Raw genomic sequence first — 15,153 nt, forward strand, 5'->3', positions numbered from 1 at the left:
TAATTTATTAAAACAAAAATTAAATAAACTTGTTTGAAACGATGATAATTAATTAAAATAAAAAATCAATACATCAACGATATTTATCATCTAATAATTAGATTATATCTTAATCCGGATGTTTGTCTGGTTCTCCCAGATGAGGCTGTCTGAAGATATTGGTTTCCTGAAACAAAATTATATTAAAAATAATATTTTTTGCGGGGGTGGGGATGGAGACAATTGTAATAAAAATAAAACTGGTCATCCCCAGAATCTTCATAAAACTATGTGTTAATCCAGATGTTTGTACTGCGTGTAAAAAATAGTTCGACTGGTTTACTTTGCTTTTTTGTTCTATTTTTTTTTTTTTTTTGAGGAGTTCAATATTTAATGAATGAAAATGGACTTGAAACTCAACGTGTCTTATCTGGGAATGATGAGGAAGAACCAGAACCTGAACCTGCTTCTAGTCTTCCAGGTAAGTTAAGGTTTATGAATTTCTTTTCTTCTGTTAGGGGAGGATTAAATTAAATAAAAGTAAACATATTGATCATCGGAGTTTTCATGCCATTAAAATACCGTTATATTCAACATAGGTCGCTTATGTCAACGAATACTTAAATTTAAAGGAGATAACCAGCACAGAAATAGAAAAATAAGCATATTTTTCAAGTTATAATTTGGGACGCTGATTCATACAAGATTACCGTAACCGAGTCCCGGACATTGCTGAAGCAGCTTACAAAAAGGAGCAAAGTTAGTAATCATTACCTGACTGAGGTTAGTCCCGGAAATTGCCGGAGTAGTAAAATAAAATACACGATAATAATAATATAATGATATAATAATATAACAATAAAATAATATAATAATAAAATAATATAATAATATAAAAATATCATAACATAGCAATACAATAATGTAATAATATAACGTTATAACAATATAACAATAAAATAATATAATAATATGACAAAAAATAATACAATAATATACTAATATATCAATAAAATAATATAATAATATAATAACATAGCAATACTATAATGTAATAATATAATAATTTACAAATAAAATAATATAATAATATAATATTATATCAATACAATAATGTAATTATATAATAATATAATTATATAACAATATAACAATCAAATAAGATAATTATATTATAATATGAAAATATAACAAAACATACAATAATATCATAATATATTACTATAACAATATAATTATAAGAATATAATAATATAAAAATATAATAATATAACAATAAAACAATATAAATATATACTAAGATGACAAAAAATTTGTATAATAATATAATAATATAATAATATAACAATGAAATAATATAATAATATAGTAAGATAATATTGAAAAAATGTAATAACATAATAATATAATAATACAAATATATTACAATAAAATAATATAACAACATAATAATATAATAATACACAAGGTTAACAATATAATATTAAACTATTATACTAATATAATTATATAACAATATAACAATAAACAATTATAATAACATTATAAATAATATAACCATATAATATAAACAGTATAACAATATAACAATAAAATAATATAATCACATGATAATATTATAATATAATATTGTAACAATATAACTGTGAAATAATAAAATAACATAATAATATAATAATATAAGAAGATAACAATATAACAAGTAAAAAATATAATAACCTAATAATTTAATAATATAACAATATGACAATGAAATTATATAAGAACACCTTAATATAATAATATAATAATAGAATAATATAATAACTGCAAGCGCCGGCTGAAGATTGTCCTGGAAATGTCAACGACAACAAAAAGAATGTTGATCAACGTCTTTAAAAGGTAACAATGTGAAGTACCAAAATTAATTTATTAATTAACGTACACAAAACATGAATGAAACTGTGTTAATCAATCAAAAATAAAAAATTAAATAAACTTGTAATAAACGATGGTAAGTAATTAAAACTAAAATCAAATAAACTTGTTTGAAACGATTGTAATTAATTAAAACAAAAATAAAATAAAATTGCTGAAAACATTTGTAATTCATTAAAACAGAAATTACATAAACTTGTTTGAAAAGATAGAAAATAATTAAAAAAAATGTTATAAACTGGTTTGAAACCATGGAAATGAATTTAAACTAAAATTCAATAAACTTGTTTGAAACGAGTATAATTAATTAAAACACAAATTAAATAAACTTGTTTGACACGATGAAAATTAATTAAAACAAAAATTAAAAAACTTGTTTGAAACGATGATAATAATTTAAAACAAACATTAAATAAACTTGTTTGAAACGATGATAATTAATTAAAACAATAATTAAATAAACTTGTTTAAAAGGATGATAATTAACTACAACAAAAATTAAATAAACTTAATGGAAATGATGATAGTTAATTTAAACAAAAATAAAATAAACTTGTTTGAAACTATGATAATTATATTAAAACAAAAATTAAATAAACTTGTTGTAAACGGTGATAATTAATTAAAAAAAAAATAAAATAAACTTGTTTTAAACGATAGTAATTCATTTAAAAAATTATATAAGTTTCTTTGAAACGATGATAATTAATTAAAACAAAAATTAAATAAACTTGTTTGAAACAATGATAATTAATTAAAACAAAAATTAAATAAACTTGTTTGAAACGATGATAATTAATTTAAAAGAATTAAATAAACTTGTTTGAAACGATGGTAATTAATTAAAACAAAAATTGAATAAACTTGTCTGAAAAGATGGTAATTAATTAAAACAAAAATTAAATAAATATGGTTTAGCAATATAATTTATTAAAACAAAAATAAAATAAATTTGTTAGAAACGATGGTAATTAATTAAAACAAAATATCAATACATCAACGATATTTATCATCTGTAATTAGATTATATCTTAATCCGGATGTTTGTCTGGTTCTCCCAGATGAGGCTGTCTGAAGATATTGGTTTCCTGAAAAAAAAAATGCACCTAACATTGATGCTTTTTGTTATTCTAAAGATGAGGAAACCCGACCTGCTTCTAATATTCCAAGTTATTAATGTATATTTAAAATAATATTTTTTGCGGGGGTGGGGATGGAGACAAATGTAATAAAAATAAAACTGTTCATCCTCAGAATCTTCATAAAACTAGGTGTTAATCCAGATGTTTGTACTGCGTGTCAAAAAATAGTTCGACTGGTTCACTTTGTATTTTGTTCTATTTTTGTTCGAGGAGTTCAATATTTAATAAATGAAAATGGACTTGAAACTCAACGTGTCTTATCTGGGAATGATGAGGAAGAACCAGAACCTGAACCTGCTGCTAGTCTTCCAGGTAAGTATATGTTTATGATTTTTCTTCTTCTGTTAGGGACGACTAAATTTAATAAATGTAAACATATTGATCTCCGGAGTTTTCATGCCATTAAAATACCGTTATATTCAACATAGATCGCTTATGTCAACGAATACTTAAATTTAAAGGAGATAACCAGCATCGACATAGCAAAAATAAGCATATTTTTCAAGTTATAATTTGGGACGCTGATTTATACAAGATTACGGTAACCGAATCCCGGACATTGCTGAAGCAGTTTACGAAAATGGGCAAAGTTAGTAATCCTTACCTGAATGAGGTTAGTCCCGGAAATTGCCGGAGTAGTAAAATAAAATACACGATAATAATAATATAATGATAAATTAATATAACAATAAAATAATATAATAATAAAATAATATAATAATATAAAAATAACATAACATAGAAATACAATAATGTAATAATATAACGTTATAACAATATAACAATAAAATAATATAATAATATGACAAAAAAATAATACAATAATATACTAATATATCAATAAAAAAATATAATAATATAATAACATAGCAATACTAAAATGTAATAATATAATAATATACAAATAAAATAATATAATAATATAATATTATATCAATAAAATAATGTAATTATATAATAATATAATTATATAACAATATAACAATCAAATAAGATAATAATATTATAATATGATAATATAACAAAACATATAATAATATCATAATATATTACCATAACAATATAATTATAAGAATATAATAATATAAAATATAATAATACAACAATAAAACAATATAAAAATATACTAAGATGACAAAAAATTATATAATATTATAATAATATAATAATATAACAATAAAATAATATAATAATATAGCAAGATAATATTGAAATAATTTAATAACATAATAATATAATAATACAAATATATTACAATAAAATAATATAACAACATAATAATATAATAATACACAAGTTTAAAAATATAATATTAAACTATTATACTAATATAATAATATAGCAATATAACAATAAACAATTATAATAACATTATAAATAATATAAACATATAATATAACAATATAACAATATAACAATAAAATAATATAATCGTATGATAATATTATAATATAATATTGTAACAATATAACTGTGAAATAATAAAATAACATAATAATATAATAATATAAGAATATAACAAGTAAAAAATGTAATAACCTAATAATATAATAATATAACAATATGACAATGAAATAATAGAAGAACACCTTAATATAATAATATAATAATAGAATAATATAATAACTGTACGCTCCGGCTGAAGATTGTCCTGGAAATGTCAACGACAACAAAAAGAAAGTTGATCAACGTCCTTAAAAGGTAACAATGTGAAGTACCAAAATTAATTTATTAATTAACGTACACAAAACATGAATGAAACTGTGTTAATTAATCAAAAATAAAAATTAAATAAACTTGTAATAAACGATGGTAAGCAATTAAAACTAAAATCAAATAAACTTGTTTAAAACGATTGTAATTAATTAAAACAAAAATAAAATAAAATTGCTTAAAACATTTGTAATTCATTAAAACAGAAATTACATTAACTTGTTTGAAAAGATGGAAAATAATTTAAAAAAAATGTAATAAACTGGTTTGAAACCATGGAAATGAATTTAAACTAAAATTCAATAAACTTGTTTTAAACGAGTATAATTAATTAAAACACAAATTAAATAAACTTGTTTGACACGATGAAAATTAATTAAAACAAAAATTAAAAAAACTTGTTTGAAACGATGATAATAATTTAAAACAAACATTAAATAAACTTATTTAAAACGATGATAATTAATTGAACCAAAAATTAAATAAACCTGTTCGAAAGGATGATAATTAACTACAACAAAAATTAAATCAACTTGATTGAAACGATGATAGTTAATTAAAACAAAAATCAAACAAACTTGTTTCAAACTATGATAATTATATTAAAACAAAAATTAAATAAACTTGTTGTAAACGGTGATAATTAATTAAAACAAAAATAAAATAAACTTGTTTGAAACGATAGTAATTCATTTAAAAAATTATATAAGTTTCTTTGAAACGATGATAATTATATAAAATAATTTAAATCAACTTTTTTGAAACGATGATAATTAATTAAAACAAAAATTAAATAAACTTTTTTGAAACGATGATAATTAAAAAAAAATTAAAGAAACTTGTTTGAAACGATGGTAATTAATAAAAACAAACATTAAATAAATATGTTTTAAACAATATAATTTATTAAAACAAAAATTAAATAAATTTGGTTGAAACGATGATAATTAATTAAAATAAAATATCAATACATCAACGATATTTATCATCTGATAATTAGATTATATCTTAATCCGGATGTTTGTCTGGTTCTCCCAGATGAGGCTGTCTGAAGATATTGGTTTTCTGAAAAAAAATGCTCCTAACATTGATGCTTTTTGTTATTCTAAAGATGAGGAAACCCGACCTGCTTCTAATATTCCAAGTTATTAATGTATATTTAAAATAATATTTTTTGCGGGGGTGGGGATGGAGACAAATGTAATAAAAATAAAACTGTTCATCCTCAGAATCTTCATAAAACTAGGTGTTAATCCAGATGTTTGTACTGCGTGTCAAAAAATAGTTCGACTGGTTCACTTTGTTTTTTGTTCTATTTTTTTTCGAGGAGTTCAATATTTAATAAATGAAAATGGACTTGAAACTCAACGTGTCTTATCTGGGAATGATGAGGAAGAACCAGAACCTGAACCTGCTGCTAGTCTTCCAGGTAAGTATATGTTTATGATTTTTCTTCTTCTGTTAGGGACGACTGAATTTAATAAATATAAACATATTGATCTCCGGAGTTTTCATGCCATTAAAATACCGTTATATTCAATATAGATCGCTTATGTCAACGAATACTTAAATTTAAAGGAGATAACCAGCATCGACATAGCAAAAATAAGCATATTTTTCAAGTTATAATTTGGGACGCTGATTTATACAAGATTACGGTAACCGAATCCCGGACATTGCTGAAGCAGTTTACGAAAATGGGCAAAGTTAGTAATCCTTACCTGAATGAGGTTAGTCCCGGAAATTGCCGGAGTAGTAAAATAAAATACACGATAATAATAATATAATGATATAATAATATAACAATAAAATAATATAATAATAAAATAATATAATAATATAAAAATAACATAACATAGAAATACAATAATGTAATAATATAACGTTATAACAATATAACAATAAAATAATATAATAATATGACAAAAAAAATAATACAATAATATACTAATATATCAATAAAAAAATATAATAATATAATAACATAGCAATACTAAAATGTAATAATATAATAATATACAAATAAAATAATATAATAATATAATATTATATCAATAAAATAATGTAATTATATAATAATATAATTATATAACAATATAACAATCAAATAAGATAATAATATAATAATATGATAATATAACAAAACATATAATAATATCATAATATATTACCATAACAATATAATTATAAGAATATAATAATATAAAAATATAATAATACAACAATAAAACAATATAAAAATATACTAAGATGACAAAAAATTATATAATATTATAATAATATAATAATATAACAATAAAATAATATAATAATATAGCAAGATAATATTGAAATAATTTAATAACATAATAATATAATAATACAAATATATTACAATAAAATAATATAACAACATAATAATATAATAATACACAAGTTTAAAAATATAATATTAAACTATTATACTAATATAATAATATAGCAATATAACAATAAACAATTATAATAACATTATAAATAATATAAACATATAATATAACAATATAACAATATAACAATAAAATAATATAATCGTATGATAATATTATAATATAATATTGTAACAATATAACTGTGAAATAATAAAATAACATAATAATATAATAATATAAGAATATAACAAGTAAAAAATGTAATAACCTAATAATATAATAATATAACAATATGACAATGAAATAATATAAGAACACCTTAATATAATAAGATAATAATAGAATAATATAATAACTGTACGCTCCGGCTGAAGATTGTCCTGGAAATGTCAACGACAACAAAAAGAAAGTTGATCAACGTCCTTAAAAGGTAACAATGTGAAGTACCAAAATTAATTTATTAATTAACGTACACAAAACATGAATGAAACTGTGTTAATTAATCAAAAATAAAAATTAAATAAACTTGTAATAAACGATGGTAAGTAATTAAAACTAAAATCAAATAAACTTGTTTAAAACGATTGTAATTAATTAAAACAAAAATAAAATAAAATTGCTTAAAACATTTGTAATTCATTAAAACAGAAATTACATTAACTTGTTTGAAAAGATGGAAAATAATTAAAAAAAATGTAATAAACTGGTTTGAAACCATGGAAATGAATTTAAACTAAAATTCAATAAACTTGTTTTAAACGAGTATAATTAATTAAAACACAAATTAAATAAACTTGTTTGACACGATGAAAATTAATTAAAACAAAAATTAAAAAAACTTGTTTGAAACGATGATAATAATTTAAAACAAACATTAAATAAACTTATTTAAAACGATGATAATTAATTGAACCAAAAATTAAATAAACCTGTTCGAAAGGATGATAATTAACTACAACAAAAATTAAATCAACTTGATTGAAACGATGATAGTTAATTAAAACAAAAATCAAACAAACTTGTTTCAAACTATGATAATTATATTAAAACAAAAATTAAATAAACTTGTTGTAAACGGTGATAATTAATTAAAACAAAAATAAAATAAACTTGTTTGAAACGATAGTAATTCATTTAAAAAATTATATAAGTTTCTTTGAAACGATGATAATTAATTAAAACAAAAATTAGATAAACTTGTTTTAAACGATGATAATTAATTAAAAAAAAAATTAAATAAACTTGTTTTAAACGATGGTAATTAATTAAAACAGAAATTAACTACATTATTAGAAACGACAGTAATTAATGAAAAAAAATAAATGAGCTTCTTTGAAAGGATGATAATTAATTAAAACAATTTAAATCAACTTTTTTGAAACGATGATAATTAATTAAAACAAAAATTAAATAAACTTTTTTGAAACGATGATAATTAAAAAAAAATTAAATAAACTTGTTTGAAACGATGGTAATTAATAAAAACAAACATTAAATAAATATGTTTTAAACAATATAATTTATTAAAACAAAAATTAAATAAATTTGGTTGAAACGATGATAATTAATTAAAATAAAATATCAATACATCAACGATATTTATCATCTGATAATTAGATTATATCTTAATCCGGATGTTTGTCTGGTTCTCCCAGATGAGGCTGTCTGAAGATATTGGTTTTCTGAAAAAAAAAATGCTCCTAACATTGATGCTTTTTGTTATTCTAAAGATGAGGAAACCCGACCTGCTTCTAATATTCCAAGTTATTAATGTATATTTAAAATAAGATTTTTTGCGGGGGTGGGGATGGAGACAAATGTAATAAAAATAAAACTGTTCATCCTCAGAATCTTCATAAAACTAGGTGTTAATCCAGATGTTTGTACTGCGTGTCAAAAAATAGTTCGACTGGTTCACTTTGTTTTTTGTTCTATTTTTTTTCGAGGAGTTCAATATTTAATAAATGAAAATGGACTTGAAACTCAACGTGTCTTATCTGGGAATGATGAGGAAGAACCAGAACCTGAACCTGCTGCTAGTCTTCCAGGTAAGTATATGTTTATGATTTTTCTTCTTCTGTTAGGGACGACTAAATTTAATAAATGTAAACATATTGATCTCCGGAGTTTTCATGCCATTAAAATACCGTTATATTCAACATAGATCGCTTATGTCAACGAATACTTAAATTTAAAGGAGATAACCAGCATCGACATAGCAAAAATAAGCATATTTTTCAAGTTATAATTTGGGACGCTGATTTATACAAGATTACGGTAACCGAATCCCGGACATTGCTGAAGCAGTTTACGAAAATGGGCAAAGTTAGTAATCCTTACCTGAATGAGGTTAGTCCCGGAAATTGCCGGAGTAGTAAAATAAAATACACGATAATAATAATATAATGATATAATAATATAACAATAAAATAATATAATAATAAAATAATATAATAATATAAAAATAACATAACATAGAAATACAATAATGTAATAATATAACGTTATAACAATATAACAATAAAATAATATAATAATATGACAAAAAAATAATACAATAATATACTAATATATCAATAAAAAAATATAATAATATAATAACATAGCAATACTAAAATGTAATAATATAATAATATACAAATAAAATAATATAATAATATAATATTATATCAATAAAATAATGTAATTATATAATAATATAATTATATAACAATATAACAATCAAATAAGATAATAATATTATAATATGATAATATAACAAAACATATAATAATATCATAATATATTACCATAACAATATAATTATAAGAATATAATAATATAAAAATATAATAATACAACAATAAAACAATATAAAAATATACTAAGATGACAAAAAATTATATAATATTATAATAATATAATAATATAACAATAAAATAATATAATAATATAGCAAGATAATATTGAAATAATTTAATAACATAATAATATAATAATACAAATATATTACAATAAAATAATATAACAACATAATAATATAATAATACACAAGTTTAAAAATATAATATTAAACTATTATACTAATATAATAATATAGCAATATAACAATAAACAATTATAATAACATTAAAAATAATATAAACATATAATATAACAATATAACAATATAACAATAAAATAATATAATCGTATGATAATATTATAATATAATATTGTAACAATATAACTGTGAAATAATAAAATAACATAATAAAATAAGAATATAACAAGTAAAAAATGTAATAACCTAATAATATAATAATATAACAATATGACAATGAAATAATATAAGAACACCTTAATATAATAATATAATAATAGAATAATATAATAACTGTACGCTCCGGCTGAAGATTGTTCTGGAAATGTCAACGACAACAAAAAGAAAGTTGATCAACGTCCTTAAAAGGTAACAATGTGAAGTACCAAAATTAATTTATTAATTAACGTACACAAAACATGAATGAAACTGTGTTAATTAATCAAAAATAAAAATTAAATAAACTTGTAATAAACGATGGTAAGTAATTAAAACTAAAATCAAATAAACTTGTTTAAAACGATTGTAATTAATTAAAACAAAAATAAAATAAAATTGCTTAAAACATTTGTAATTCATTAAAACAGAAATTACATTAACTTGTTTGAAAAGATGGAAAATAATTAAAAAAAATGTAATAAACTGGTTTGAAACCATGGAAATGAATTTAAACTAAAATTCAATAAACTTGTTTTAAACGAGTATAATTAATTAAAACACAAATTAAATAAACTTGTTTGACACGATGAAAATTAATTAAAACAAAAATTAAAAAAACTTGTTTGAAACGATGATAATAATTTAAAACAAACATTAAATAAACTTATTTAAAACGATGATAATTAATTGAACCAAAAATTAAATAAACCTGTTCGAAAGGATGATAATTAACTACAACAAAAATTAAATCAACTTGATTGAAACGATGATAGTTAATTAAAACAAAAATAAAACAAACTTGTTTCAAACTATGATAATTATATTAAAACAAAAATTAAATAAACTTGTTGTAAACGGTGATAATAAATTAAAATAAAAATAAAATAAACTTGTTTGAAACGATAGTAATTCATTTAAAAAATTATATAAGTTTCTTTGAAACGATGATAATTAATTAAAACAAAAATTAACTACATTATTAGAAACGACAGTAATTAATGAAAAAAAAATAAATGAGCTTCTTTGAAAGGATGATAATTAATTAAAACAATTTAAATCAACTTTTTTGAAACGATGATAATTAATTAAAACAAAAATTAAATAAACTTTTTTGAAACGATGATAATTAAAAAAAAATTAAATAAACTTGTTTGAAACGATGGTAATTAATAAAAACAAACATTAAATAAATATGTTTTAAACAATATAATTTATTAAAACAAAAATTAAATAAATTTGGTTGAAACGATGATAATTAATTAAAATAAAATATCAATACATCAACGATATTTATCATCTGATAATTAGATTATATCTTAATCCGGATGTTTGTCTGGTTCTCCCAGATGAGGCTGTCTGAAGATATTGGTTTTCTGAAAAAAAAAATGCTCCTAACATTGATGCTTTTTGTTATTCTAAAGATGAGGAAACCCGACCTGCTTCTAATATTCCAAGTTATTAATGTATATTTAAAATAAGATTTTTTGCGGGGGTGGGGATGGAGACAAATGTAATAAAAATAAAACTGTTCATCCTCAGAATCTTCATAAAACTAGGTGTTAATCCAGATGTTTGTACTGCGTGTCAAAAAATAGTTCGACTGGTTCACTTTGTTTTTTGTTCTATTTTTTTTCGAGGAGTTCAATATTTAATAAATGAAAATGGACTTGAAACTCAACGTGTCTTATCTGGGAATGATGAGGAAGAACCAGAACCTGAACCTGCTGCTAGTCTTCCAGGTAAGTATATGTTTATGATTTTTCTTCTTCTGTTAGGGACGACTAAATTTAATAAATGTAAACATATTGATCTCCGGAGTTTTCATGCCATTAAAATACCGTTATATTCAACATAGATCGCTTATGTCAACGAATACTTAAATTTAAAGGAGATAACCAGCATCGACATAGCAAAAATAAGCATATTTTTCAAGTTATAATTTGGGACGCTGATTTATACAAGATTACGGTAACCGAATCCCGGACATTGCTGAAGCAGTTTACGAAAATGGGCAAAGTTAGTAATCATTACCTGAATGAGGTTAGTCCCGGAAATTGCCGGAGTAGTAAAATAAAATACACGATAATAATAATATAATGATATAATAATATAACAATAAAATAATATAATAATAAAATAATATAATAATATAAAAATAACATAACATAGAAATACAATAATGTAATAATATAACGTTATAACAATATAACAATAAAATAATATAATAATATGACAAAAAAATAATACAATAATATACTAATATATCAATAAAAAAATATAATAATATAATAACATAGCAATACTAAAATGTAATAATATAATAATATACAAATAAAATAATATAATAATATAATATTATATCAATAAAATAATGTAATTATATAATAATATAATTATATAACAATATAACAATCAAATAAGATAATAATATTATAATATGATAATATAACAAAACATATAATAATATCATAATATATTACCATAACAATATAATTATAAGAATATAATAATATAAAAATATAATAATACAACAATAAAACAATATAAAAATATACTAAGATGACAAAAAAATATATAATATTATAATAATATAATAATATAACAATAAAATAATATAATAATATAGCAAGATAATATTGAAATAATTTAATAACATAATAATATAATAATACAAATATATTACAATAAAATAATATAACAACATAATAATATAATAATACACAAGTTTAAAAATATAATATTAAACTATTATACTAATATAATAATATAGCAATATAACAATAAACAATTATAATAACATTATAAATAATATAAACATATAATATAACAATATAACAATATAACAATAAAATAATATAATCGTATGATAATATTATAATATAATATTGTAACAATATAACTGTGAAATAATAAAATAACATAATAATATAATAATATAAGAATATAACAAGTAAAAAATGTAATAACCTAATAATATAATAATATAACAATATGACAATGAAATAATATAAGAACACCTTAATATAATAATATAATAATAGAATAATATAATAACTGTACGCTCCGGCTGAAGATTGTTCTGGAAATGTCAACGACAACAAAAAGAAAGTTGATCAACGTCCTTAAAAGGTAACAATGTGAAGTACCAAAATTAATTTATTAATTAACGTACACAAAACATGAATGAAACTGTGTTAATTAATCAAAAATAAAAATTAAATAAACTTGTAATAAACGATGGTAAGTAATTAAAACTAAAATCAAATAAACTTGTTTAAAACGATTGTAATTAATTAAAACAAAAATAAAATAAAATTGCTTAAAACATTTGTAATTCATTAAAACAGAAATTACATTAACTTGTTTGAAAAGATGGAAAATAATTTAAAAAAATGTAATAAACTGGTTTGAAACCATGGAAATGAATTTAAACTAAAATTCAATAAACTTGTTTTAAACGAGTATAATTAATTAAAACACAAATTAAATAAACTTGTTTGACACGATGAAAATTAATTAAAACAAAAATTAAAAGAACTTGTTTGAAACGATGATAATAATTTAAAACAAACATTAAATAAACTTATTTAAAACGATGATAATTAATTGAACCAAAAATTAAATAAACCTGTTCGAAAGGATGATAATTAACTACAACAAAAATTAAATCAACTTGATTGAAACGATGATAGTTAATTAAAACAAAAATCAAACAAACTTGTTTGAAACTATGATAATTATATTAAAACAAAAATTAAATAAACTTGTTGTAAACGGTGATAATTAATTAAAACAAAAATAAAATAAACTTGTTTGAAACGATAGTAATTCATTTAAAAAATTATATAAGTTTCTTTGAAACGATGATAATTAATTAAAACAAAAATTAGATAAACTTGTTTGAAACGATGATAATTAATTAAAACAAAAATTAAATAAACTTGTTTTAAACGATGGTAATTAATTAAAACAGAAATTAACTACATTATTAGAAACGACAGTAATTAATGAAAAAAAATAAATGAGCTTCTTTGAAAGGATGATAATTAATTAAAACAATTTAAATCAACTTTTTTGAAACGATGATAATTAATTAAAACAAAAATTAAATAAACTTTTTTGAAACGATGATAATTAAAAAAAAATTAAATAAACTTGTTTGAAACGATGGTAATTAATAAAAACAAACATTAAATAAATATGTTTTAAACAATATAATTTATTAAAACAAAAATTAAATAAATTTGGTTGAAACGATGATAATTAATTAAAATAAAATATCAATACATCAACGATATTTATCATCTGATAATTAGATTATATCTTAATCCGGATGTTTGTCTGGTTCTCCCAGATGAGGCTGTCTGAAGATATTTGTTTTCTGAAAAAAAATGCTCCTAACATTGATGCTTTTTGTTATTCTAAAGATGAGGAAACCCGACCTGCTTCTAATATTCCAAGTTATTAATGTATATTTAAAATAAGATTTTTTGCGGGGGTGGGGATGGAGACAAATGTAATAAAAATAAAACTGTTCATCCTCAGAATCTTCATAAAACTAGGTGTTAATCCAGATGTTTGTACTGCGTGTCAAAAAATAGTTCGACTGGTTCACTTTGTTTTTTGTTCTATTTTTTTTCGAGGAGTTCAATATTTAATAAATGAAAATGGACTTGAAACTCAACGTGTCTTATCTGGGAATGATGAGGAAGAACCAGAACCTGAACCTGCTGCTAGTCTTCCAGGTAAGTATATGTTTATGATTTTTCTTCCTCTGGTAGGGACGACTAAA

At 20.3% G+C, this 15,153-nt stretch overlaps 1 protein-coding gene across 21 annotated transcripts in view; it reads left to right on the forward strand.

Annotated features, from left to right (window-relative positions):
- The window catches only part of LOC145293993 (uncharacterized), a 151,425-nt gene that overhangs the window by 11,219 nt on the left and 125,053 nt on the right, over positions 1 to 15,153 (forward strand). For 18 of the 21 annotated variants that reach the window (XM_080140886.1, XM_080140894.1, XM_080140906.1 and 15 more), the window contains 6 exons: positions 359 to 460; positions 3,249 to 3,350; positions 6,079 to 6,180; positions 9,088 to 9,189; positions 11,999 to 12,100; positions 15,005 to 15,106. In XM_080140886.1, coding sequence (XP_079997012.1) covers positions 359 to 460; positions 3,249 to 3,350; positions 6,079 to 6,180; positions 9,088 to 9,189; positions 11,999 to 12,100; positions 15,005 to 15,106 — 612 coding nt within the window. The remainder of the gene's footprint in view (positions 1 to 358; positions 461 to 3,248; positions 3,351 to 6,078; positions 6,181 to 9,087; positions 9,190 to 11,998; positions 12,101 to 15,004; positions 15,107 to 15,153) is intronic. The other 3 variants (XM_080140891.1, XM_080140898.1, XM_080140904.1) reach the window with 1 other exon arrangement.

The sequence above is a fragment of the Euprymna scolopes genome, chromosome 15 (assembly GCF_053919585.1).
Source record: "Euprymna scolopes isolate OS-2025 chromosome 15, ASM5391958v1, whole genome shotgun sequence".
Lineage (NCBI taxonomy): Eukaryota > Metazoa > Mollusca > Cephalopoda > Sepiida > Sepiolidae > Euprymna > Euprymna scolopes.